A 27,802-nucleotide genomic window follows, 5' to 3' on the forward strand; every position below is an offset into this window, starting at 1 on the left:
AATGAGAAATGCATTGATGAGTTAATGAAAGTTATTTTGACAATTGTTTGCACAATACTTGAAATTCAGACATGTAGCATAATCACATAGCTGCATAAGTTCAACAAAAGATGGTGACATTGTCTTGCCTAACATTCATACACAAAATACATCATGAATTGGGTGTAATTGCTGTAGGAATTAGCACACCCAACATGATCAAAAGACAGTATCCAAATGTATAATATAAACATAGTTAAGTCTAATGAGTGACATGAAACTATTGAGTTGGTCCTTGTTGCAAAGTGGAGGTTTGGCTTGTTTGACTGCACTGAAACCAGTCCATGGCTGACCTTGTCCTTCTTTGATTAGTGTGGGCTGATCCATTAGGTGCAATGTACATACCTACACCTTGTGGAATCTGCACAAAACACAAAAAATTCAAGGAAATAAGTACACACCATAAACAAGTTTAGGATCTAATTGAGGGATGTATGAGAACAAAAACCCACCTGGTTCCTTCCCCTGCCCCTTGAGCCACCCCTTGCCCTTCCTCTGGTCCCACTTGCAGCACCCCTGTTCCCACTTGCACCACCACTGCTGGAGCCTGCGGTACTTGAAACACCTCTTCCAGCAGAGCCTCTCCCAGCAGCAACACCACTCCCAGCATCCACTCCTCTACCAGTAGCAGTAGCCCCTCTCCCACCAGCAACAACACCTCTCCCAGCACCATCTCCACTACCCCTTCCACCCCTAGAGCCCCTTCCCATATTTATCGTTCTTCCCCCTCTACCTAGTATGGTGGGTTGAGCTGTTTGATTGTAGTGACTTGTATTAGGTCCTTGGGTGCAGATGGCACAGCCTGACTAGCTTGTGTAGATGGCACAGCCTGACTAGCTATTGAGGGCTGAGTTGGTGGTGGAGCATCCTTTCTAGGCCTTCCTTTAGCCCTTTTTGGAGCAGGTTCAGTTGGCTGCACATTGTCCTTGTTGGGGCACTTTCTTTTATTATGTCCCTTAAGCTGGCAGAGTGAGCAAGTCATCTCAATCCCTGCTCTGGTCATTGTACCAGATTTCTTAGGGATCTCATGGGGGTCTTTGATTCTATTTTTCTTGGCCTTCCTGGGCCAATTTTGATTGGTGGTGGAGCAATTGATTTGGACACTTTAGGCCAGTGTCTTTCACCTTGAATTGGGGGAATTGAGCCTGCCATACACAAGTAACATGTGACACATACACATACACTAACAAAGTAATACACAAATGTTGAAATGGTTCAGTTATTGTACCTGCATAAACTGACATGTAAGTGTCTTTGAAATATGATGAGTGCACATATAACTCAGGCTCCTTCCCACAAAATAGATGCAGGCAACAGCATGACAGCATGGGATGCTAGTCATGTCCCATTTTCTACAAGTACAACTACTTTCTTCCAACCTCACCACCAATTGATCCAATATGTAGCTAACATTGAAATTATTTTCAAAAGAAGGGTACACTTCACATTCAGCAGCCTTTGTCTTCTCAAAATCCAACTTCGCTTGAATCCTTGGACAAAGCACACCAGTAGCTTTCATCATGGCCTACCTTTTCACTACCAGCCTTTGCATCAGTGAAGTTCTGATTTCTTCTAACATGTATAGCAAATGTTTGGTCCTTGCTTGAATGATGAAACCATTAAATGTCTCTGCAATGTTGGAAGTTATTGCATCTGTTTTGATAGCAGGATTGAGGAAAGCTCTGCAAAACAACTGAGGCCTATGCAGCTTGAAGTCATTGGCAGCATCAACATTGAGAGAACTAAGCTTAGCCATGTTCTCTTCATAATCAACTTCATTGTAGCTCTTTGCAATAGCCCAGAACAACAATTTCATCTCATCTCCTCTATATTTCTTGTGCCAGTGAGCAAATATATGTCTGGCACAGTGTCTATGTTCTGCCCTAGGTAGGACAGTTGAGACACTACTCACAATACTCTACATTTGCACAAAAAAAAGCCAAAAAAAAAATAAAAACCAAGTCAAAGTTTGCACACAACATAAACTAGCCTATGTAAACTATTTAACAATAAATGAGTACAAAGTTAAGTCCATACCACATGCTCATCTGAAATGATTGAGATGCCTTCCCCTTCTCCCAGACTTAGGCACATTGCTACCTTCCTAAAGAACCACTCCTAAGAGGAGTTATTCTCTCCTTCAACCACTACCCAGCAGACAGGAAACATTTGGTCATTGTTGTCCCTTCCAACAGCAGCCAACAGCTGACCCCCTAAGAAAGTCTTTAAGAAGCATGCATCTACTGCCAACACTTTCCTGCATCCTTGTATCCACCCATTTTTAAGCCCCTCAAAGCAAATGAACAACCTTTGAAATACAGGTTGGTCTCCTTGTTTTGATGGTTCAGTTACAAGCTCAATCTCTGTCCCTGGGCTGCAGTTCTCAATCTCTTTCAAGTACCCTCCAAGCTTGTTGTAGTGGTCATGCATTGACCCATGTAACAACCTATGAGCATTGTACTTCACCTTGTAGGCAAAGTCTTTGGTCACCAACATCTTGTAAGCTTTCCTTATACACTCTTGTATCTCCTTTGCAGGCCAATGTGGCCTAGATTTGAAGACATCCAAGAACTGCTTTGCAACCCAACTAGATTTGAGCTGCTTGTTTCTCTTCATGTTTCTCTGACAGGTGTGTTCCCCTTTCACTGTCTTCACCACAAATGTTGCTCTTCTTGTATCCCAGGATGCATACACATAAAAAGGACAGCTCTCTATGCACCTTACACCCAATCTCTGAGATCTTTGCTTGTTGCTCACAACAAAAAACATATCTCTGCCCTGAAGTATTCCATATTTAGCAACTGCATCCTTGAAGTCCTCTCTGTTGGCAAACTTCTGCCCAACCTTCCAAACAAATGTGCTAAATTCTGTATGCTTAGACACTAAAAGCCCTAACCTTCTTCTCCTCCCTGGAATCAACTCTTCTTCATCACCACTGCTGGGAGGGGTATGAATTTCTTCATCACTTTCTTCATAATCACTCTGAGCCCCAGTTGCTGCACTTTCCCCAGCTTCTTCCCTGTTCTCAGCAACTTCTTGTATGCTCAAACCCCTAGCAGCCTCCAATTGTATCTTCCTTGCAATGTCAACTAGCTGGGCAGTTGTATCCCTAACCCTCTGCCTAGCTATATTGTACTCCTCATCTCCACTATTAGACTGATATTGTAGATCTTCATCCAAGATCTCTTCATGTTCCCTCTCATACTCCTCCTCTAACTCCTCTAAACCTTCAACCTCTAATTCTAAATCATCACCATCAACATCTGCTCCCTGCTCCCCATCTGACTCCACATCCTCATCACTATGATCTAAGTAAACCTCTCCAAAGAAAGGCTTTGAGCTCACTCCCTTGCCCTTGTCAACCAGTGGGTTGTATGGAGGGTCTTCATGGTCACTCTCAGTGCTATAATCTAGAATCGGGTCATTAATTGGGATGGGGCTATCTGGCCTAGAATGTTCCCACTCATATGACTGTACTGGGTCAGTTTGGGTGTTTGAGGGTGCTATGAGAGAAGAGAGAGTGGGGAGAGCTGTTGCAGTTGGTGAACTAGGGTTTATAACATATTTAACTCTAAAAAAGCTTTGGTTGGATAAGGTGTTGGTGGGTGGAGTGGGAACAGATTCAGTGGGAGCATCTTTGTTTAACTCAATAGTGGGGGCATCTTTTTTAAACTCATCTGTTTTTGGCTTTAGTGAGCTGTCAGGGGCTTTTTGGGTAGGTTCATTAATTGTCAAAGGCTGACTTTTCTTTCTTGGACTACATCTAATTTGTGGTCCCCTATTTATTGGTAGTTTTTTTTTTGCATGACTGTTTTGGGTTGATTCTTTTTGGCAGAAGCCTGTAACTGTGGGGGGAAGGGTATTGGGTCATTGTCATCATGCATAACATATACCTCCACCCCCCTATACTTCTCTGCAACTTGAATCACATCCCTCATACTTTCATCATCTGTCACCTTCCTCAAACCATCCACCATACTCAACCCAAGAACCAAGTATAAAAACCCCTTTATCCTCCCATCATATCTAGCACACTTCATAACCAACTCAACCAAATAAAAGGAGCAAAGTTCATCTGGGTCTATGCTAAATGTTCTCCCCTCCCCATTCCTATAGCGCAACTGCCCATTGTTACCAGTCTCAAACACACCTCCATGCCACATTTTCAAGGTAATCTTACCCATACCTAAATTAACAGGCACTAAATTACAATCAACATACAACAACCACCAAAAGCACGCAATAAAAACCCAGACTTTAAGAATCATACACCACTAACATTAACAAACACATAATGCGCAAATTTTTAGCCAACAAAACAACAATTCACAACCATATTGAACAAATACATTGCAATTACAAGCATAAATTCATCAACTTCCAGTTCAATTGATTAGGTTTCCAAATTTAGACGCAGTGAATCGCAAATTACAGGAAAAAGTTAGGGTTTAGTACCTTACCTAAAATGGCGAAATTTAGGGTTTAACTGTCGCAATTTCGCCAAAAATGGAAGTTTCAGACTTTACTGCAAGGTACGATAGTTGTTGAAGCTTCAATTATGGCTTTTGATCTACTTCAAACCCAATTTTAATTGCTCTGTGTAAGAAGTTATGAAGAGGGAGGGAGAAAGTTCAGAAATAACAGAGGGTGGGTGGGAGAGAGATGACTTGTCATGTTTAAGAGAGGGAAAATTAAATACCCAAGTCCACGTCACAACTGTTTACCTTGTTAGCTGGTTTCATGTAAACGGGGACCAGTAGAAAAGATCGGGGGGTAAAGGTGGGATTATTAAAAAATAATCGATAGGTGGGATTATTTTCAGCGGACGGACAAAAGGTCGGATTAATCCGGGCAATTTTTCCTTGGGCGAATGAGCTAAAGTTGGGATTATTCTTGTCAAAAAAAAATTCTATTTTTGTTTCTTAAATAGCAAAAATATTTCATTAATTAATAGAAATCCGACGTTAAAAAATACATAAGGTATTGAATAAAATTATATTTTTTCATAAAAACTACGATCGTCGAGTATATTGCACTTTAGAACATCTCCCGCTTATATCGCTAGAAAATACAGCCCTGTTGGAGAGACAATCTAACGATCCTTTGGAGCCCTGAGGATCTTTTTCGTCTGATTCATCTGTCTATATTTGAAAACTTGATAACTTTTTCACCAACGAAATAATTTCACAACAATCCATTAGGTTTAATATCATGGATTCAAAACTAACAAATTTCTCCCCCGAGAAAAAGAAGATAAACCTTGTCTTTCGAAGGAGGTCGAAAAATCCTTCTCTTTCAAAGGAGATTGAAAACACTTCTTTCGAGGGAGAAAAGTTCCTCCCAAAACAAGGAAACATTATTATAAAACTAAAAAAAACTTTAATGAAAAAAATTGGGGCTTTTCACCGATTAAATTGGTCTTTTTCATATACCCTGAAATACCCAATTTACTAGTGAAAATTAGTGTAATCAAAACAGTAATATTCCATTAATTAGGACGCTAATTATACTAGAAATAACGTTTTTACCCTTACTCCGTATCTTTTAATTGTTGTCTTGTCGTTGTCATTTGTCTTTGAAATATCAAGTCTGATTCTCTCTTGGACAACTCAACTCATCCTTTACTTTTGCTTTGGTGTTTTTTTCCTCCTCTAGTGTATGGTCTTTAATGGAAAAATTAAGGAAAATTTGCAAATTGCAGTCATTTAAAGTTCGTATTTTGCAAATTGCAGCCATTTTGAATTTTTTTTTGCAAATTGCAGCCTAAAAGTTCGTATAAATTGTAAATTGAAACCCGATTCAATTTTTTCATCGGTTTACATGTTGAAAAATCTTCGGTTATGGTTTTAGGGGTCATTTTAGCTCTTAAGGACCCGAATTGAGCTCGGAATTAGCAAAAAAATAACGTAAGTGTCTCATATTTACAGTTTCCCACAAATCGATACATTTTTGTTATGCAAAACGGGATACTTGCGTTATTGTGTTGCTAATTCCGAGCTCAATTCGGACCCTTAAGAACTAAAATGACCCCTAAAACCTTAACCGAAGATTTTTTCAACATGTAAACCGATGAAAAATTTTAATCGGGCTGCAATTTGCAAAAAAAAAAAAATGACTGCAATTTGCAAAATACGAACTTTAAATGGCTGTAATTTGCAAATTTTCCCAAAATTAATATTGTTCTTTCCTCTTGCTTTGCTCTTTTCACAAGTAACATCACCGAGAGCACCAACCTTGCCTATAATAATTTTGTTCCTTTTGTTTCTTTCATTATGCATTGTTCTTTCATTTCCATTAAGGTTTTAGGGGTCATTTTATTCTTCCGTTAAGGTTTTATGGGTCACTTTAGTTTTTAAGGGTCCAAATTGAGCTTATAACTGGCAAAAAATTAACGTAAGTGTCTTGTTTTGCGTATACAAAAATGTATTGATTTGTGTGTAACTATCTTTTTGCCCAAAAAACAAGGCACTTACACTAATTGTTTGTCAATTTCGAGCTCAATTTGCTCCCTTAAGCACTAAAACGACCCTTAAACCGCTAACGGGATATTTTTTTCGGCACACAAATTGAGAAAAATTTGGACTAGGTGGCAATTAACAAGTTATTAGCACATTTGGACTACTATTTGCAATTTTTTTTAACTAGGGTATCCTACGCGCGCAATGCGCGCGAAAGAGTTAGCTCTTGCATAGAAGTTGTATTAGTGTGTAGTTACACCTTTGGTTTGGGTTGTAGACTTGGTAGTTTTAATACGTACTATTTGGTTTATGTGTCTATATAGTGGTTTTGTAGAAGTATAAAAAAGGCACCAAAATCTTTAATGACAATTATTTGCTAAAACCCTCAAAAGTTTGACAGTGTTATTTCAAAATTATTATTAAATAATATTTAATTGATTTGCATCCCTTCATATCTTAAGCTAGTTTAGAATTCTTAATTGATTTGCATGATTCAATAATACTTAACGTATTTTTCTTCAAACGAATTTTTTTTTGAGCTTGGTCATACGGAGTAACAATATGTGAAATGTTCATTGTAGCTATAAACTTAATAATGTAAGTTCAATGTTCTACGATCATCTAATATCTATATCTATATTTAATACTAAAGCAATAACCACTTAGTTATATTTTTCCTCTTAAATTCTCTCCATATTTAATAGATTTTTTTTCTATCATCGATGTCCCTCGATTTTAGGATTTTAAGTTATTTATACCTCTTGATAAAATCTGCTCTAATATCATTATTTAATATGAATGTCATTTAAATTCCACGTTGTTTATGTGTGTGCCATCAAATCATGTACAATTGAAAAGCTAATAAACCTTAACAATGTTTGTAATTAAAGGACAACAAAATTGTAAATAAGAAGAGCAACCACAAAGGAGTAAAAATAAATCATCTCGTGGTAATAAACAAAGTATTCGTACATACAATTTTTTCCTTTTTAAATAATAATAATAACATATGAAGCACAAAACATTATAATTATTTTATTTAAAAAAAGGCATTACAAGTTTTTCTTTAAAAAAAAAACTTTGTATTAATTGATGGTATGTTTAATGAAAAAAAAAATCAATTAAATATATTAATGAGAGTAAACATATTAATGAGGGTAAAAAAGTAAATATACATTTTTGTACATAATGTTTTACATATTTTTGAGGGTATAGTTGGTACCACACTATTACTAAGAGTTATTTTCTACTTTTTATAAGGTAGGAAAATAGCAATAATTTGCAAAACATACATTTTAAATGACTATAATTGACAAATTTTTCAAAAAAAAAGTTTAATAACGAGATACATACGTAGGAGAAACGTTTCACTTAGAAAATATATTGAGGAGTATTTTAGACCTGGTAAATGGGTCATTTAGGTCAGGCCAATTTGGGTCGGGTCAATATCGGGTCAGCAAATATTTGTGTCGGGTTCGAGTTGGGTCAATTCGGGTTCCGAGTAACTTCGGGTTAGGTCAAATTTGTTTGGGTCAATTTAGGTTTCGATCGGGTCAAGTTCGGGTTTGGTCAGTTTGGTTAGGGTCAATTTTAAGGACCAATTTTCGGGTCAATTTTGGGCCGAGTCAATTTGGGGTTGAGTCAATTCGAGGTGTGTTAGTTCGGGTTGGGTCAATTCTAAGGACCAACTAGAATAAGTCCCACGTCGGGTTTAACAAAATATTTTAATGAATTATAATGTTAATTCAATGTCTACCAAAAAATAATCCTTATATTTTTAAATGAAATTGAAAAGGTTTGAATCTTAATTTATACTCGGAATTGAGCCTTGAATCCAAATTATACCAAAGGTAGAACACCAAAAAACAAAGTAAAAAATGTAGAAAAATATTTTATGCAATAAAAATATGAAAATTATGCGAATATTTTTTTAGGAAAAGAATCACAATTATAGAAGTGAATTACAATTATATAAAGAAATGAATTTTTTTTAGGAAGTGAATAAAAAAAAGAAATTTTGACATTTGCTACCAGGAAAAACACCCTGATTCAAATTTGCTATATGTAGGCGTAGTTCGCCTACGTTAAGCATGTTGTGAATATGCTTGACACTCATAGGAAGTGGGAATTGACATATGATTAGGGACGCGATTAGGGACAAGGAAAGTAGGGAGCCGCCAACAAGTTTTTAAGGAACTTGTAAACCGTTCACGGATCATAAAAGGCAATCACAAATAAAGGGACAACGAAAGGCAACAACGATTGACCCTTGAAGGTTACACCCCATTCATAATCCATGAGATTGCTAACTCCATATGGTTCTAAAACCACGAAAGGAGGATCGGGGATAATGGTACGAAGTGAGTCATGGAGTCACATTCGCCCGTATTGGCCTCTACTCGATTCTTATAGTGAAAAGTGATTCCTGCGATCTCAAAGGCATGCAAACAAAATATTCAATTTGCCCCAAACTATTATTATGCTAAATTGGTTGAATATTAATGCACCACATAATTATAAAATATTAGTGATCACTTGATTAAACAACAAGATTAAAAAGGAACCCAAACCAGTTGTCCAAATTATCTTATTAGGCTTGACTTTCAATTACATATTCCCTTAAAACATGCAATATGGTGATCATAAAAAATATAATAGAATAAACATTAATATTGGAAGCAATTTTTTTTTTTTGACAAGAAGAAAAGGGATTTCATTAATAAAATATAGCTAAACGGCACTTACATATAATTTCTAAAAAATCAAAAATTCCAACATAAGTACACACCTTAAAACTAAATACATCGTAGATTTGATTAACAATCGCCTTAATAAAAAACTTCATCTGAAGCAATACAATCTGTGAGTTCGCATTGATTCGGCTTGAAATCCACTGATGCGTAGTCGTTTGAGTGAAAATACTCATGTGGTCCTCCGGATTCTTGTAGAGATTATGAAACCCTAAATCTTCAATTTTCACAAAACAAACACAAAAAGAAAATAAACTCAAGACAAAAATCATCATCACAAGGATGAGATCTATTTATTGAAAGCAATTGAAAGGTTTTTGGGGCTTACCACCGGTAAAAATACCAGTGGAAGCCCCTACAAAGATTCACAACTGAGACCAAGAGGAAAAGAGATGGAGAGAAAAGGGAGAAGAAATAAGGAAAACCTTCAAAGAAATTGAAAAAACCTAGCAATGGAGGCTAGGAAAACCTTCCCAAGGGGAAAAACCCTAGAAGGAACCAAAAAAACCCTCCCAAGGAGAAAACCTAGAGGGAATGAAAAAAGTCATGAATATTGATTTACTTAATATTGGAAGCAATTTAACAATAATATCGTTAGTCAAATCAAATATAAATAAACCTAATCATGATACTAGCAATATAAAAATAATTAAATTAATTAGTTACTCACATTCCGCGCGTTCCTTTGAATTGCTACAACATGAATAAATTGTTAGTAACTTCAATAAAAAAATATAAATCAAATGGAAATTAAATTAAATTAAACAAAAAGTAGAGATGATTTGGTCCAAACCCTCATTTATTTATACCTTTCACGGCTTGGTTTAAGGACGGAACCTCGGGTTAAGTATGGACTCCTTGGAGTGCTTAAGGGAAGAATGGTGCAATTAAGAATATAGGTTTAAGGATTTGAATAAGAGATAGAGAAGAGAATGATTTTTGGTGTAAAAGAGAGAAAGAGAGAATGATTTGATGCCCCGAACTGTAGAAAGGAGGGGGGTATTTATAGGGAAAATGAGCAGAGGAAACACACGGAACCCTAAAAAGATAAAAACCCTAAAAAGTAATGCCGCGACACGGCAGAAAATTACCTGACACGAGGGAATATTGTGTGACGCGGGAAATAATTAGGCTACGGGAGATAAAACGCGTGAAGGGTTTACGCGGAAAGGACACGGAGCTACCCTGTGTCACGGTACAATATACCGTGTCACGGTACAGTATACCGTGTCACGGTGAAAAAATCACGTGGGGAATGACGCGGAAAAGCACCATGTCATGGTATGTGTACCGCGACACGGTACAGACTGCCGTGATACGGTACCAAATCCCGTGCCACGTCACTATCCCCCGCGACGCGGTGCTTTTGTTGCTTGCGCGACGATTCCAATTTTTTATGCGTTTTTAAAATTGCGATAACTTTTGATCCGTAACTCAGAATAAGGCATATAATATATAATTGGAAATCTTATCAAGTCTAATTTCCAAAATAATTAAAATCAGTTCAAAATAATTTGTAGATTTTAAGATATGGTCGTTTTAGTAGAAGGGTGTCGGTTTTGGGCCGAGTTTAGTGTTTGGCTCATATCTTCTTTGTTTTAAATCGGAATTGGGCTTATGATATATTTTTGGAAAGCTTATTTCAAGGCCTATCCAAAAAAATAATAATTGGATCAAAATTATTAAGCCAAAAAATCAGTTACTCTCAGTTTTGCGATGTGGACATGAAAAGTGGAAAACAAGTTATGGTTTACGGAAATGAGCTAGGAAATGGATTGGTTTATTAAATTTATTGAATGAAAACATGGATTTAAGTACTAAAAAGATTGAATACTCAACTCAACCAATAATGGCGGTGAAAGGTTGTTCATCATCAGGTTGGTTTTAAGGAGACATTTTTAGGTGTCTACACTACCGTTTTCATTTTTTTATTTTTACTTTGCTACCACCTAAATCAGAGTTTGTTAGAAATTACTACCTGATGCCTTACACCATAACTATTTCCGTCACTGGGGCCCAACCACCGTCCAGCCACCCCACTGCCACCCCCCCTCAATTGCCACCCCTCCCCTCCCTCTGCCCCATTGTTGGCGGCCGGCGCCCAAAGCTACGACCGGCGCTGGCGACCTTACCCCCTCCCTTTCCCCCACCCACGAAGATAACCCCCCACCCACCGAAGCCAACTGTAATACCTCTTTTTTTATGCGTATTTTAATTAAAATAAGTATTTTGAGAAGTATTTTATTAAATTGAATAGTTTTATTTAAAGTCTTTTAATTATTTATTTTAATGAGTTTGGAAATATTATATAAAAAGGAAAGTTTATTTAACTAATTATTTTATTTAAGTTGGGGTTTAATTTAAGAAAGTTTTAATTTAGTAAAGTTTTATTAGGGGAGGGATTAGGAAAATTAAAAGAGGAAAGTTTAGGGAGAAGGATTTCTAGAGAAGGGGTATAAATATTCAACACTTGAGGCAAATAAAACTTTGCCCAGAGTGGAGAAAACTCAAGGTAAACTTCTCTCCTTTTTCTCTTTATTTTTCTTTCTTTTTCTCCCTTCCCCTTTCGGCTCCCCTTCACTGCCGACCACCACCACTAGCGGTGGCCGCCAACAGCGCCAGCCGCAGCCGTGGTGGCTATCGGCTGCCGCATCTTTTCGAACAAAAAAATAATAAAATTTGCTTTAAAATTTTGTTTAATTTTGATCTAATTATTAATTATGAGTTTTGTAATTTGATTTTTGATGTTTGATTATGAGTATTATGTTAATTAATTTTTCAGATTTTATTTTAAATTAAAAAGCCCCAATTTTTTAAACCCTAGGTTCTTGAATTATGAATTAATGAAGGATTATGATGTAAAATAGTCTAAACCATTAATTAAAGTGTTTTAAGGCTTAATTACAGCAAGTTTTCATTAAAATATAATGCTGGAATTTCTGGTAGTGCATTGACAATCAAGTTTCTTTAAGGAATTTGATGTTTTAAATATAATTTCAGCTTATTTTAATTAAATAATGAAAGGTTTTATAATAGTATATATTGCTGGAAATTTGTGTAGAGAGGATTTTAATACTCTTTTATGATTTTAAATTGTAGGAGACTTTGAAGTGAGCGATTTGTATTAGTCGTGACGATTTTAAGATCGTATACAAGGTACGTTCGCTTACTTAGCATAATTTTATTGATGTAGTAGCATACTAAATGTGTTTAATTGATTACAAGTAGTATCATGCTAGATTTGGAATGGAAATTATAATTTGGATGATATTGGTGATTGAATTATGAAGCATGATTTATTTGTAGTAGAGTAATGGATGGAAAATTATAGTTTAAAATATTGTTTATGAACCACACTTTTATTTATGGCATGATAGAGAGCATGTTTAATTAAACTAATTAAATGTTTAATTTGGTTTGTAATATTAAAAGGGAATTTTATTATGGTTCATATAATTTTTATTGATGCTTTAAACTTGGGAAATGAGCTATGTAAGTGTCTATGTACACGAGGAATAAAGTACAAGTTGGTGCCTTAGTGCACTTAAGGTGTTTTTAACACAGAGGGATAGGATTTGTGGCGCTTAATGCGTTTAAGGTGTTATTGACACCGAGATAGATTAAAAAAGGGTTCAACATTAAATATTATGTGGTCACTAATTATTCAAGAATTAAATTAAAGTGCTTAATTTTTTGACTAATCATGATGTTTGATGTTGTTATGTTTTGAGAGTCATCACCAAGTTAATAAATTTTAAAGAACGTAAAGTGAAAGAGATTACGCACCAAAACTCTTGGAACGTATATACTTTGAGTATGAACATATAGGGGGAGTTATATGGTTTTATATTTAACCATAACTTATACTGGAGTACAGGACCTTGTACATTCCTTTTATTATTAGTATGCGCAGGAATTCCACCACTTATAAGTGGTTATTGATGCTGGCACGGTTAGCTCCCGTGTTAGTAACCTCAATTTATTGGGGGAGGTTAGTGAGGAAACACGTTCGATGCATATTCAACATTAAACAAATTATTAGTGGTCTAGTGAGAAGTTTTATTAAATGTTGTATGCTTGAAAAATAGGTGCAATAAGGTAAGTTGTGTGTTAATAGGAAATTATATGTTAGTGTGTTAATTACGCTTATGTACTCAGCTTTGCTGATTGTGTGTTTTGTGTGTTTGTTGGCCTTGTCTTTATCTTGGCCCTATGATGACCCATTTTTAATGGAGAGTAGTGCAAACAAGTAGAGAGAAGTTTTTCAGGTGATGAAGCATATTCATGAATGGACATGAGTGAAGAGCGAGCATGCTATTTTTTATAAGTATATGATGTGGTTATCACTTTAATCATTTATGATATCATTATTATGCATGACTAACGCAAAAGGTTTTGAATTTGATTTGGTTTTAATAAGGGCCTATAATGGTTCCAACTTGTTGGTTGATTTTATTTTACTTCGTTTAATTTTACTTCCGTTGATTGACTTTTCAAGCTAACTTTTGTTTTGAATGGTTTTGAAATAAGTCTTCCGCTGTGTGTCTTTGATAGTTGCCTTAATCGTTTTCACGGTGGCGGTAATGTCTTAGATATTCTTATTTAAAGTTTTAAATAGGGCAAAACAGGTATTTTAAAAGAAAGGAATTTCTAGGGTGTTACACCAACCCCACCGAATTCAACCCATTCCCCGTTCCCTCCACCGGAATCGACATCCCTCCCCTTCTCCTACCCTTTTCGGCCATCCCTAACCCTAAACCACCACCCTAAAACCAGCATAAGCGAAACCCTAAAACTCGTTTAGGGTGGTTTCGGGCCGGTGGTTTAGGGTTAGGGGTATCGGTTTTTGGATGGGGGAAGGTGAAAGGGGTCGTTTCTGGTGGGGGTAACGGGGAGGGGGGTTGAATTTGGTGGGGGGTTGGCTTCGTGGGTGGGGGAAAGGGGGTTGGCTTCATGGGTGGGGATAAGGGAGGGGGTGGGGTCGCCGGCACCGGCCACCGACAGGGTTGAGGGGAAGAGGTGGCAGTTGAGGGGAGGGGACGACTGTTTTTTTTTTTTAAAATATAAACTTAACGAATTCCGTTAAGTGGTAGTAATTTCTAACAAACTCTGATTTAAATGGTAGCAATTTTTTTTTTAAAATGGTAGGAAATGTGAATCGAGGTGTTTTTCATGATAGAAAATGTCAAAATTTCCTAAAAAAAACAAAGGAAAAAAGTTTTGGACAGAAAAAACGACATCAAAAACTGACATGTGTCATTATTGGTGTCTGTTTTAGTATTATGTTACTCCCTCCGTGTTTTAATAAGTGTTACAATTTGACCGACACATACTTTTAGGCAATTTAATTCACTTAAATAAAATAAGAAGTAAATGGGGTAGTTGGAGTATTAAAAAATTGTAAAAGAAAGATAGTGGGGTTAATAGTTAATTGAAAAGTAATGAATGTGAGAGGAAGTATATAATAAAAAAAAAGTAGTAGTGGGTTTGGGTGGGGACCATGAGAGAAGAGAGATATACTTCGGACCATGAGAAAAGAGAGATATACTTCCTCCGTTTTCTTTTCAATGCAACACACACTTTTTCATAGTATTTTAGGAATGTAGGGTTCACATGATATAATACACTTTAAAATGGGATGAGTGGTTGTTAGGAGTGTAATTTAGTAGGTCATGTGCTTTAAATAAAGGAAATAATATAGTTTTTCCCTATAGTAACTTTCCTTTTATAGTGTGTTGTAAGTATTGTGACATTTCCTTTTTAGGGAAGTGTTGCAAGTAAAAGAAAACGGAGGAAGTAGTATTTAAAGGTAGTTTTTTTTTGCAAAAAAGGAAGTGTATCACTTATTTAAAAACACGGTCGGATTTGGTAAATGTAACACTTATTAAAGCATGGAGGGAGTATTATTTAAGCACGGAGGGAGTATTATTGATTTTCGGTTCAATTTCGGATCGGTTAATTTGGGGTCGAGTCAATTCGGAGCAAATTATTCGGGTCGGGTCAAGTTTGTGTCGTGTCAACAAAATAAATTCACTAATAGTTGGAAAAATTAAGTAAAATCGTTCAATAAAAAAAAAATTGTGAGTACCTATTACATATGAAAGAAAGAAGCACTAAACTAAGTAATTCACCATTTCACCCTATTTACTCCAGGAATCGTGTCCCTTAGGATTGAGTTACTTTGGGTCAATCAATTCAGTAGGGGTGAAAGTTCGGTTTACAATTTGAATTATAGCCAAAACCGAATCCAATCTGAATTAATTCGATTTCAAAAATCTCAATCCGAATCCAAACCGAATTAAGATTCAATTCAATCCAATCCAATCCAAACCGAATTAATACGGTTTTTCAAATTAGAATCCAATCCAAACCGAAATTTGTTCCCTTCTTTTGCAACATTCAAATTCGAAACTCGAACTTCACCCTGAAAATTCCTACAATCATTTCTTGTTAATTACATTCTTTGTGAGAGAGTAAGATATTGAGAAAGGAGAATTGAGAATTAGGTTCTTTTTTTAAGTTTATATATGAAAGGGGAAAGTGGTTAGATACTTTGAAAAATAAAATGGGCTTAAAGTATTGGGTCGAAATTCGATTTGAAATTCGTTTTTTCGGTTTTTTTTAAACCCCAAACCGAATCCAATCCGTAATCCATATTTTTTAATTTTTCCAATCCGATCCAATCCGAATTCTTAAAAAATCCAAACTGAATTACTAATTCGGTTTGGTTTTCGATTCGGTTCGGTTTTAATCCGAATTACTTTCATCCCTACAATTTGGGGTAAAATCGAGTCGAGTCACTTCGGGTTTTGGGTCACTTCTGGTTGGGTCAAGTTCGGGCATTGAGTCACGTTCGGGTCAACTCCATTTCGGATTGCGTCGGGATAGTTTGGGTTCGGGTTAACTTTCGGGTCGTAGGGGGTCAAGATTGCAAGGTGTAAGAATAATGCATGAACGGTTCCGCTTGACTTTTGTCGTCAATATTCCTTGTACGCTTTTAATTAGGGCTGGCAATCGGATCAGGTCGGGTCGGGTTCGTGTTCGGGTCACCTGTTTTCGGGTCAGAAACCTCCCAACCCTAACCTGATCCATTTAACTTTTCGGGTTGAAAATCCCAACCTGAACCTGATATTTTCGGGTTCGGGTCAACCCGAAAATAACCTTATGACCTGATTTTTTTTTTTGTCTAAATCTGTTTTCTTTAACCTGAATATAACTTGAACAACCTGTTTTTTTGAAATTTCAAAGCTATAATCCACAATCTAAGTACCAAATAAATATGGCATACGCATGAAATCGCTCATACGCCCAGAAAATATGAGTCAAACAAACGAAAAATAGAAAAAAATAAAATTAAATAGAACAATAATTTATACTTGTATACTAGTTTGAACAATTTATTTGCATGAAAATAAAAACAATCGAATTAAAAACCAACAATAATTATAACTAAGTTGAAATTACAAGCAAGTAAATTTACAAAATCAATAGCTTAAAAAAACTTAGAAGAAGACAGGGAGAAAGAATAGATTATTTGTAGTCACTTTAGTTCGAGCTATTTATTTGGGATTGTCAAACTCGAAGCTATGGAGCTGATCCATTCGAGGATTTAAGGAGATCTGCTAGTGACTCTTGACTCTTGCCTCTAGAGGTGTACGCAGCAAAGAGATTTATGAAGGAGAGAGAGAGAGAGAAACTGAGAGTGAGAGTTAAGCGGCTATCTTTGAGAATTTAAGGAAATGAGATAGAAAGTGTTATATATAGTTAGGGTTAATATTGGGCTAACTTAGTTGGGCTTGTAGCTTATAAACTAGTTTCACGCAAAAATGTTACTGTCACCAAATAGTTTGATCCAATAATTTTTTTTTTCGGGTTACACGGGTCATTTTCGGGTTGAAATTCTCAACCCGAACCTAACCCATTTAATTTTAGGTCGGGTTCGTGTCAACCCATTTAATTATTCGGGTTGAAAAACTCAACCCTAACCCGCTATTTTCAGGTCGGGTTCGGGTCGGGTTATCAGGTCGGGTCAGTTTTTGCCAGCCCTACTTTTAATTCCTGTTTCCTCCGTGGAACTATTTTACTTCGACGCTGCACTCCCCTCTCTCTCCAATCTCCATTGATTCGTCACTGAAATTTTCCATTTCATTTCATTGAAGCAGCTCCTGAGCTTCCCTCTCCAATTGAAACAGCTTCTTATTGGTAAGATTGTTTTCTTAATCATCTGATATCAATTTCAGAATCTAGGGTTTAATTCCACACTATCATTATCATTGATTAAATTAGCAGTGTATATTCATTTTAGTGTTCTTCTAAGTTGGATTGTTGAACTGTTTGTCATAAACACTGAAGTTATTATCATAAATTAAACCACCTTATTCGTTGCTAGAATTTTGTTATGTGCTCTTATTATCAAGCAAGAATAAATTTTTATGAATTTGCGAACTTTATTTGATAATCAATTCTAAATTTGGCTGCTAAGTGTTTTTTTTAAGGAAAATTTGTTGTAATTTATTTGAAACGGATGAAGTATAAAGTTTTACAAAGTATTCTATAACAATAGTTATATGTTTCAAATGTGCTACCTCCATTACATATTATTTGCAACGATTTGACATAAAGTAGAGAGGAAAAATGTCGAGTTAAGTATAACATTGGGGTCCAAGTTTTTTATTTTTTCACCTTTTGGGACCTCAATTTTTTTTTTTTTTCACCTTTTGGACCTATAGTCCAATTTCCGGCCAAAAGTAACTAAATGTGAGTAAAAAAACATTGTCCCTTAGTTAAAAACTTAGTCCCTTCATTTATTACTCTCTCTCACATGTGGTTAATTACAAGGCTAAAGTTTGCTATTAATTTTTATATTTTCTCTCCTTTTAACTTCAACACTAATTATTAAAAGATTTTTCTTCTCTTCTAAAAGTTAATGTTGTTCAGGATGGTAGTGCACGATCAATAACATATTAACAATTAGAGAGGTTAGTAGCTTAGTATGGATCGATGGTGTACAACACAACTGTCATTAACTCATTATATACAATAATTAGAAAACATTATGAATGATAAACAATTGCAAGCACGCTAACTAAACACACAATAATAAACCAAAATAAGCTTGTAAATATATTGTTTAAACAATGAATTTCCCGTCAAAAAAAATAAAGTATAGTTCATACGTAAAAATAAATAAATAAAAACTTATCTCAACTTATGCTTCATATTAAAATATGACAATTTATATATTTTTAGGAAGTAACCCTTTTTAACTTGGTAATAATAGAAAAAGAAAACTTCAACTTATACATACGTAGTATATAGTTTATAGTCAGGTTATCATTTTTTAAATAGGTAATTAATTAGTCACATATCATGACTATCGGTCGCCATCTATAGAGCCGCTGATTATTGATAATAGGTTATGCTATGCTTTTTCGTATTTGATATGTATATATTAGATATCAAGTTAAGCGAGGTCTCAATTATATTAATGTTGAAGTCACACATAAAAAGTAAGTAATTAGTAGGTAAAAGTATACGAAATCTACACACATAGTTGAATCGAAATTGGTGCGATTTGTGGTTGCTGGACGCGCTGTGGACGGTGGTTGGAGAATTTGGAGGTGGTGCTACAATGGTTGGGTGATTTTGGGGAGGTGAAGGTCGTAGGGGTTGCTGGGAATAGTGAAGATGGCTGCCCAAATGCTGAAGGAGAAATTGCATTAAGTTTTATTTATTTTTTTTTTAAAAGAAATTGCAATAAGGTTAAGGAATCAACATCATTAGAAGATTACCATCGATTTTTATAATTTTTTTTTTAAAATTTATTAACGATTCACCTGTGTTTTTTGGTTTGACAGTATTTATGTTGTATTTTTTTTTTAAAAAAGGAAGGGATTATGTTTTTTTCCCTAAAATGAGTGCTAAGGGACTAAGTCTTTCTCCGGTGAGTTAAATGTGAGTTAACTTGCCGGATTCTTAACTCTAGGTCCCAAAAGGTGAAAAAAAAAACTTAGGTCCCAAAAGGTGAAAAACTTAAAAACTTAGACCCCAACTTTGTACTTAACTCGAAAAATGTCTAATAATATGTGACGGAGGTAGTACATAGAATCTTCCAACTATAAACACAAATTAATATCAAAAGCTTTTTGATCATTACAGATTTGCTAAGAGAAAAAATTGTTGATGGCATTTGCATCAGCAGCATCAGTAGGACCATTAGCTGCAGGAAATGGCCTAAAAATGGCGAATTCTACAACAACGCAAGCGTATCTTGAGAGCAAGCCGGTTCAAGAAGCAAAGGCCTTACTCACGGAACTCTGCCGTCAATTCTATCACCTTGGTTGGGTTGGTGGCACCGGTGGCAGCATCACACTCAAAGTTCATGATGATTCCATCCCTAAACCCCAACAAATCATCATTATGTCTCCTTCTGGTATATTCTCTTTCTTGCTTTGTCCGTTAAATTGATCAATCTGTGTAGTTTTGTGATGTGGGTACTCTTTGATTTTGATTTTTTTGCTGTGCAAGTGCTTGATTAATCAAGATTGTCCGGTTTATGTTTTATTTTTTTTATTTTTTTTTATTTTTTTTTTATAATGTGTTTACCCATTACTTTAATGTTTAGTGTTGTGCAAGTGTTTGATTGTTAGATAGTATGGTTTATAGTCAGAAAAATATAGTCTAGAGTGTTTTATTGATCAATTTGTGTGGTTCTATGATGTGGGTATTCTTCTCTTTTTCAGGGTGTTTTTAGTTTTTTATTTTTATTTTTTACTATGCATTTGATTGTAGTTTAATTGGAAAAGCTTCAAGCTTTGATTTCGCTGGAAATCGATTTTTGTTTCAATTGGTCAGTTGTGCTTGTTTTGCCTACTTATAAGTTATAACATCTTGATTGCCTCTCTATTTTATTATTGTTGAGAAGTCTTATTGAGCTTTAATGTTGCTTCCTATGTTTTTGTTTGTGAGTAGGAGTCCAGAAGGAAAGGATGCTTTCAGAGGATATGTATGTCCTTTCCTCAGACGGGTCCACTGTATCTGCACCAAGTCCAAAACCTTACCCTAACAAGCCACCTAAATGTTCAGATTGTGGTCCTCTTTTCATGAAGGTAATCTCTTCCTTGATTCATTGAGCTGGCAACTGGGTTTTATGGCCATCTGCAATCAAGGAGAGGAGTTGCAAGGCTCAGTTTTTCTAGTTTCTATGGGGTTTCCTGCTTGTCTAGTTTTGTGCAAAAGCCTGTTTGATTGCTTCCTCTATTTTTATTGTGTAGCTGCTTATGTACACTGCATAAAATACAAAATACAATTGCTGTTTTGGAACTTGAGATATTTGGGACTATAGATCTTACATTAGTTATTCCGAAGGATGGCTATCTTTTCTTTTCTTGGTTGTTATTCCAACAGCTCGGCTAGATAGTAATCAGGCTGATTCAACCAATTATGTCTGATGTTTTGAATTTTTACTTTTGAGTGGTCTGATACTCTGATCGGTTCAGTTAACACTTTATGGATGCCTAAAAGTTTCTATTGTCTAAGTTTTCAGTGGTACTGTTGTCTTTGTGTGTTGTTTCTGAAATATGACCGTCTCTTCTACTGTGATATTCTGTGTGAAAATGTTGCTTGGGATTTCCAGGATCATCAACTTAAAGTTTATGATATTAAGTCTCAATCTTTTGTGCAGGCATACCAGATGCGTAATGCTGGAGCTGTCATACATAGCCATGGGATGGAAAGTTGTCTCGTAACGATGATGAATCCAACATCAAATGAGTTCCGAGTGAGTTATTTACTTATTGATCAATTGAAATTGCTGACTACACTTTTATGTTTATTTATTGAATCTTTTTCTCTTGCTATCCTTGTCTTCAGTATTGTATGTGCTAAGTAAAGACTTCAACAATGGAAGTTTGATGGGCAATTATATTATTAATTTGTGTAGTTAGATAACTTGGTTTATCCAACTTTGCTAGTATTAATTTTGCCTTTGACTATGACTATGTAAATCAACCACACAAATACTTTTTCCATAGAAATCAAAATTTCACAATCACCAAATATGCTATCAACATACCTAAATTATATAAAAATAAATTGTTATATACTTCGTTTATCATAAGATAAGTATTATGTTAGGTTTTTGATAAGTACAGTATAAGTATGTCCTTCAAACAATGTACATTACTTTATCCTAAATGATTGTTTATAGAATTAATTATAGACAACAATTTAGTAGTTTAATTAAGAAATCGATATATTTAGCCATAAACAACTAATGATTAGCATGCTTGATTTAAAATAATCCTATAAGGTCGCATACAAGCTTGGATCGAGCCAACTGCAAGCAAATGAGCAAGGCCACATTGACACATCACTACAAGTTGGCCCAAAGGTCGTATGTTACTATGATGCTTAGGGTGGCGGCCAAATGGATGAAAAATGAAAGAATACTTGGTCTATGTTTTCCATTCTTAGTGGAGTTAGTTTATGAAAAAATCAAGGGAACTGGTTTTATCACGGTATTACCACATGAAGTAGATCGTAATAATACCACGTTGATATTCTTCTCATCGCACGATTGGATCTTGTGTGCTAGTCAACCATTAGAGGAACTAAGGAAAGGCACACTACAAAGGAATATTACTAGTTATATTAGGTTCATGATTACTGTGTGTTCAAGTCCATATTATGCATAATATATTCACATCAAACTTAACAATGGTATCAAGAGTTATCTTACACATATTAATTTTTGGTAATTTTTAATATATGTTTCGAATTTATAAAATTGTCACTATATTAATTGGCATGATTTTATATGGTTTTAATCTTGAAGGATATTTTTAAGAAACAACCCTTGTATATGGAGCTTTTTGCAAGATATAATCTGTTTTAACAACTATTTTTTATTTTTTATTTATTTTTAAGATGAATCCTTACTCTATTTTGTGGCGTTATATCATGTCTTTTCCAGTGTTGACCCGCGGTTTCCCGCCACTGCCTTTTCTTCTAATTTCACTCATCTTCTTCTGTTTGCACTCTTTTTTACCTCCTAAATTTTCATCTTCTTTATTTACTTCTACATCATGAAACCACCAAACTAAATACCTCCATTTTTATCCTCTTCATTTCTCTAAAAATACAGCCATTTACAATCCCTCTTCAACATTCTTCTCTTTCCATTCTAACCATCTTTTGCCCTAATTCAACCCTTTTAACCATAAAATATTCAAACAAACCCAAAAATTGTTCTGTAAAGCCTAACATTACAGTTTTAATGTATATATATTTTGCATAATTGATATGTATATTAATTTAAATGTGTAGTGTGCTTCCCCTAGCTGATTTGATCTGGTTACAAGACGTCTAGGACTTCACACGGAACTCCTCTAATTAGCATACACGATTTAACTGCGTGATGAGATTGACAAAGCAAGAACTTTTCTCTTCCTCCTTATCTTCTGCCATACGTATGTTACATTTTTGGGAAATGAATATGAACACAATATTTAGGTTCTAATTCATGTGGTAATTTAGTGTAGGATGGAATCAATCCCCTTGATTCTTTCCTAAACTAACTTCATTTGAATGAAAGGAAAACCTAGACCAAGTTTTCTCCATTTGGCCGGTCACCCTAAGCATCATACGACCTCTAGGCCGGCTTGTGGACTTGTGGTGATGTGCTAATGTGTCCTTGCTCCAATCTTGGCCCTCTTGCGTATAGTTGGTTCAATCCATGCTTTTGTGCAACCCTATATGATTAGTTTACATTAAGTTGCAAGCCCAATTACACTAAGTATGTTGATCGATAGCATTTTTCGGCATATCGATTACTCTGTATCCAATCCGATAAACTATCTTTTAGAATAATGCACATTGTTTAAAGGACGTACTTCCAACATATATATGGTGTGAATTTGGTCTAGTGGAGCAATCGTTTCCTCCGTTTGAGCCTCATATCTCCCCTTTCCCACTATGAGATAGCAAGGTCTTGTTATCTCATTTTACAATACATACCAATTTATATTATATATTTTCTATGTTTGTGGGCAATGATTATATCTAGATAGCTGTAGCTGCTAATCTTCGTAGATTATTGTAATAAACTGATTTAAGGAGGGGCTGCGAAGCTCGGACTCGGTCAAACACCCAGCCGTACCGGTGTCGACACGACGCGACCCGGGTGCGGACACGGAATCTGGGTTGGACCCTTGGGTGAAAAAGTGGACTCGTCAATTGTGAACCCTAGATCTAAAATAGAAGGACAGATTCACCAAACCAAGAGCCTTAACCTTAGGGCTTTTGATCGAAAGTGAAAAACGAGCAGTTTGACACTAAGAAGTTGCCGGATTTCTTTGCCGGTGACGGAAAACTGGTTCTTTGAGTCTCGAGTTCTCGACCATTCAACTTCAAGTGCAATTTCTGTTTTCTTTTATTTTCTTTTAACGTGGGGGTGGGGGTAGGCAGTCTTGAAAATTGAAATAGTGAATGTGGGGGTGGGTGGAAAACTCACGTGATTTATAATCTTATTTACTGTTTCTTTCTTTTCTTTTTTACAGTACTACTTTTATATCTTTTTAAAAGCTGAATAATAAATACTACTCTAAACTTTTACTTTGACCTATTTTTACTTACCTTAAACTCTAATTTTTTTTTTTCCTTAAAAAAAAAAAACTCTTAATATTTTTTAAATTGCCGTGTCCCTGAGTCCAAATTTAAAATATGGACTCTTTTAAAACGTGTCCACGTATCCTTAATTTTATAATATTTCGAGTCTGACACTTGGACCCATACCCGAGTCCGACACCCGTACCCGAGTCCGAGCTTCCTAGAGGAGGGGCACTTTGGGTATTCTAGAATCTTTCACCGGGTTTATGAGAGGAGGCACAAGCACAAGACCACAAGACAAGCACAGTAGCAGCAGCAATTGTAGCAGCAAGAATGCAAAAGCTTTAATGATCCACTAAGAAGTGTGGCATCTGATTTTTGTGTGGGAAAGCCATCTTGGCAGTACCTGACAAAGTCTTTAATTGTCAGGGTACTTTTGTGTTAGGGAGAGCTTGGTATATAAGAGGTAGCAATGCAATAGTAATATTCAGGTTGTTATTGGTGAAAGTAGTAAGTAGTGTAGAAGTAGTGTAGACGTGTAATAGTAGTGTAGTGAAGTAGTCCTCAAGGAAGTAGCTTTAGCCATCTTTCCGTTGTAGCCGTTATTTGCAATTTTCAATCAAAATATCTAAGTTTTCCTCTATTTCTTATCTTACTGTTACCTTCAAACAATCCGAATTACTCAGTCTATAACAATTATATAAACATTTTATATTCCCTTCTGTTTGTACTCTTACCTGTTAAAAATCATAGGGGAAAGAATGTTGTTGTAGCTCTTTAGTCTTTATCCCTGCCTTGTTGCATACCTAAAGTTCTGTTATGAAATCTGATCCAGGCTACTTGAATATTTTGTATGGTATCATAATTGTATAGGAGTGATTTATTCGGAAAATGTTCAGTAGAACATCTTATTATGATTGAATTTGTGGTAGTTCACTCAAGCTGTTTAGAGGGATAATTTGCTACAAAGACCCATGATCAGGGCAATATTTCCTACTGTCTTTATCATTAGACATTAGTACTTGCTTTCATTTCTGTGTGTTGCCTCTTTTTATATTTGTTTTTATGCTTCTTTTAATGTCTTTCTTGGTTTTTGATAGATCACTCACATGGAAATGATCAAAGGTATTCAAGGGCATGGCTATTATGATGAGCTTGTAGTTCCAATCATAGAAAATTCAGCTCATGAACGTGATCTCACAGACGCTCTTGCAGCAGCTGTAAGTCTATATTTTATGCTCCATTTAACCCATTTTATCTATTAGTCTTTAGATAGTGGCTTACAATAGCATTGCAATCCACAAATATTATAGCTAGCAAATAAAGTGGGACAAAGGGATTAACTTGTGTCTTTATCCTTATATCTACTTTACAGCTTCTAATGTTGATTAAGGGAGTGATCTGTAGTAATATTTTTCTGTAGCAAAATTGCAATTTCTCTTATGCTTTGAGCCTCTGTCAGTATAGGTTTCCACATGCCTTCTAATCCATTTGATTTTCTACAGATTGAAGCATATCCCAAAACTACTGCTGTCCTTGTTCGGAATCATGGCATATATGTGTGGGGAGACTCCTGGATAAGTGCAAAGACCCAGGTTAGTTAACTTGCTAATTGATCGATTAGTCATTGTGTTCTAGCACTGTCTCATTTGTTCCAATATGAAATTGGTGTGGATTAACTTTTTTTCTACCATGTAAAGATAACGGAAACCCCCCTTTGTAGCGGACTTCTTTGAATTGTATTCATCTGCTGCTATGATGCATTGTTGCTGTGTTGCAACTTTTGCGTCATTTTCCCATTTGAAGTTAAATGATATGGGATCTTGATCATGCTGTGATGAATTCTTGAATTTTACCTTCAAATTTGCGCATACAAGCTGTACATTACAAAGCTTGTTGAATGGAAATAGTTTGTTTTCATATTGCTATGTCAGCCTTTGTGCATATTATCATTTAGACTTTTAGAGAGGTGTGCTATTCAACTAGCTTGGTAGTAGTGGTAGTACTTAACAAACATAAAAATCTTCCTATCTTCCTATGTGCTTGCAAGGCTTACTGTTCTAGATGCAATTGAATTGACTCAGCTATTCTCTAAATCTTTTGATCAACCAAAATATCCATGTTTGAAGTTAGGGTACCAAGATGTGATGTTTTCGACACTTAGAAATTAGTCGCAGGCTAAAGGAATCATCCCATATGTTTACCCAGTCTAATTGTTAGAATTATACCCATGATGGATCCTAAACTGTTTCTGAACATAGGTTAGGATTAATGTTTTTTTCATCTACTGCAGACATTTTTAAAGTTGTGTATTCTCTCTTCTATCTCCATCTCTATTCGTGCCCTTCTCTCTTCTCTTTTCTTTTCTTTTCTTTCTGTTTGTTGATCTCCTTTTCTAGCACCACTCTTCTATTTTCCTTGTGTATCAGTATTTCAACTTGAGTGGGGCACTTAAAAGTTTAGTAATTGAGACTTATTCTTTTTTATTGGGGTAAAGGTAAGAAAGATATACCAAAGGATCCTTCATGTAAAAAATAAGATAGTTCATAGGATAACTGTGTCAAATTCCAAGGCAAGTTTGGTGTTTGAAACTCTTGGCTCCTCCTTTATCCTAAGAAGAAAAGCTTTGGTAGGGGAGCTGTGTGGTTATAGGTCAAAAGAACTCTCTGGCCAAGTTTCTTAAGCTTGCTTTCTCTTTGAGGAGAAATCAATGGCCAGAATTTAGGCAGCTTTTGTTAGAATGGTAAAGGGTGAGGTTGTGGCAGATCCTGGTGCTCCTTTGTTTTAATATTCAAGTAGATCATGTATGGGTCACCACCACCAAAAGTCAATATGTGTTTGAGATCTAGTTAATAGCCTCCTCTGATTTTTGTTGATTAGCAGCAGCAGCAGCAGCAGTGTAGATTTTAGGGAGTTCTATGCAAACATGTAAATCCATGCATTTGGAGGTGAATGAGTTTTGTGATGCCCTATATATAATGTTAAGTAATGCTCATGGTGTCATGTCTACAGTCTACAGCACCTGAAGTGATGAACTATGAACTGATGATTGAGGAAGTGGAATACACATCATACAATGATGCTTTGTGAGCTATAGGACAAGGATGGGATGTCTATGTCTATGTTCTTACCCTTGATTGTCTTGGGGAATGGCTATTCCAGTACTGTAATGGTTGATGAACCTTTTTTCTTATCACTGTGATCTGAATTTGTAGAAATAAGTTAGCATAGGGCTAGTAGAACTAGTAGTAGTATCCCTAGTCTTTGGTCTGATGTTAAGGTTACAAAGGAGTGGCATGATTTGAACATCGGTCATATGGCTATATTGGAACTTCAATTGTCTGTTTTGACCTATTATCTTCCATATTTGTTTTACATCTGCCATTAAGTAAAAGTTCTTAACAACTTGGGGCCTTGGGGGATAGTGTGGCTTTGGCCGTTGAGCTAGCTTATAGTTGCAAGGATCATGGAGTTAAATTTCAGTAAGCTGATCTTCTTGTGCTTGGTAGTCAGACCCTCTTAAGGATGATTGCTTCTCCTACTGGATCTGGTAAATCATATACGGTTGATGATTCTTTCTCTGCAGAAGAAAGACACACACCAAGGTTAGCTGGTGTTTTGTTGATAGTAGTATCTATGCAGGTCAAGTAATGAGCTCTTGTTCTGGGCATAAGATTTTTTGGTTTATGAGAATCATCTCTGATGAAGAAGGCATGTTATTGGTCACTTAGGTCCTTTATATATTAGATATATCATTGTTGGTTCTGCAGGTAGTGCAAATTAATTTTAAATGCTGTTGTCCAGCATCCAGTGGTCAATTTGGCTGGCAGGAGGAAAGAGTAGTTGCCTCCTAACTTTAATAGTCCTAAGTGTCTCCCACTAGGATGCTATTAATGGTAAGGGTAATATCCAGTATCAAAAGCTTATGCTTGGAACTATTATTAAGTT

General features: G+C 35.7%; 2 protein-coding genes across 2 annotated transcripts in view; one reads left to right on the forward strand and one right to left on the reverse strand.

Annotated features, from left to right (window-relative positions):
• Positions 1–259: 259 nt before the first annotated feature.
• LOC110690264 (rRNA 2'-O-methyltransferase fibrillarin-like) lies at positions 260–749 on the reverse strand. Its single transcript, XM_021867090.1, has 2 exons — positions 492–749; positions 260–400 (listed from the first exon to the last, which is right to left on the reverse strand). The coding sequence occupies exons 1-2, from the start codon at positions 747–749 to the stop codon at positions 260–262; spliced, it is 399 nt and encodes a 132-aa protein (XP_021722782.1).
• Positions 750–17,305: 16,556 nt separating this feature from the next.
• The window catches only part of LOC110690305 (probable bifunctional methylthioribulose-1-phosphate dehydratase/enolase-phosphatase E1 1), a 31,831-nt gene continuing 21,334 nt past the window's right edge, over positions 17,306–27,802 (forward strand). The window contains exons 1-6 of the mRNA XM_021867126.1: positions 17,306–17,449; positions 19,406–19,679; positions 20,219–20,355; positions 20,931–21,026; positions 24,955–25,074; positions 25,360–25,449. Of these exons, the coding sequence (XP_021722818.1) occupies positions 19,430–19,679; positions 20,219–20,355; positions 20,931–21,026; positions 24,955–25,074; positions 25,360–25,449 (693 nt within the window). The 5' untranslated portion in view covers positions 17,306–17,449; positions 19,406–19,429. The remainder of the gene's footprint in view (positions 17,450–19,405; positions 19,680–20,218; positions 20,356–20,930; positions 21,027–24,954; positions 25,075–25,359; positions 25,450–27,802) is intronic.

Source organism: Chenopodium quinoa, unplaced genomic scaffold (assembly GCF_001683475.1).
Source record: "Chenopodium quinoa cultivar QQ74 unplaced genomic scaffold, ASM168347v1, whole genome shotgun sequence".
Classification (NCBI taxonomy): domain Eukaryota; kingdom Viridiplantae; phylum Streptophyta; class Magnoliopsida; order Caryophyllales; family Amaranthaceae; genus Chenopodium; species Chenopodium quinoa.

Coding starts and splice junctions, on each gene's coding strand:
- LOC110690264 (XM_021867090.1), bottom strand. CDS start 749: ATGGGAAGGGGCTCTAGGGGTGGAAGGGGTAGTGGAGATGGTGCTGGG. Junction 401..491: donor GGGGCAGGGGAAGGAACCAG/GTGGGTTTTTGT, acceptor TGTTTTGTGCAG/ATTCCACAAGGTGTAGGTAT.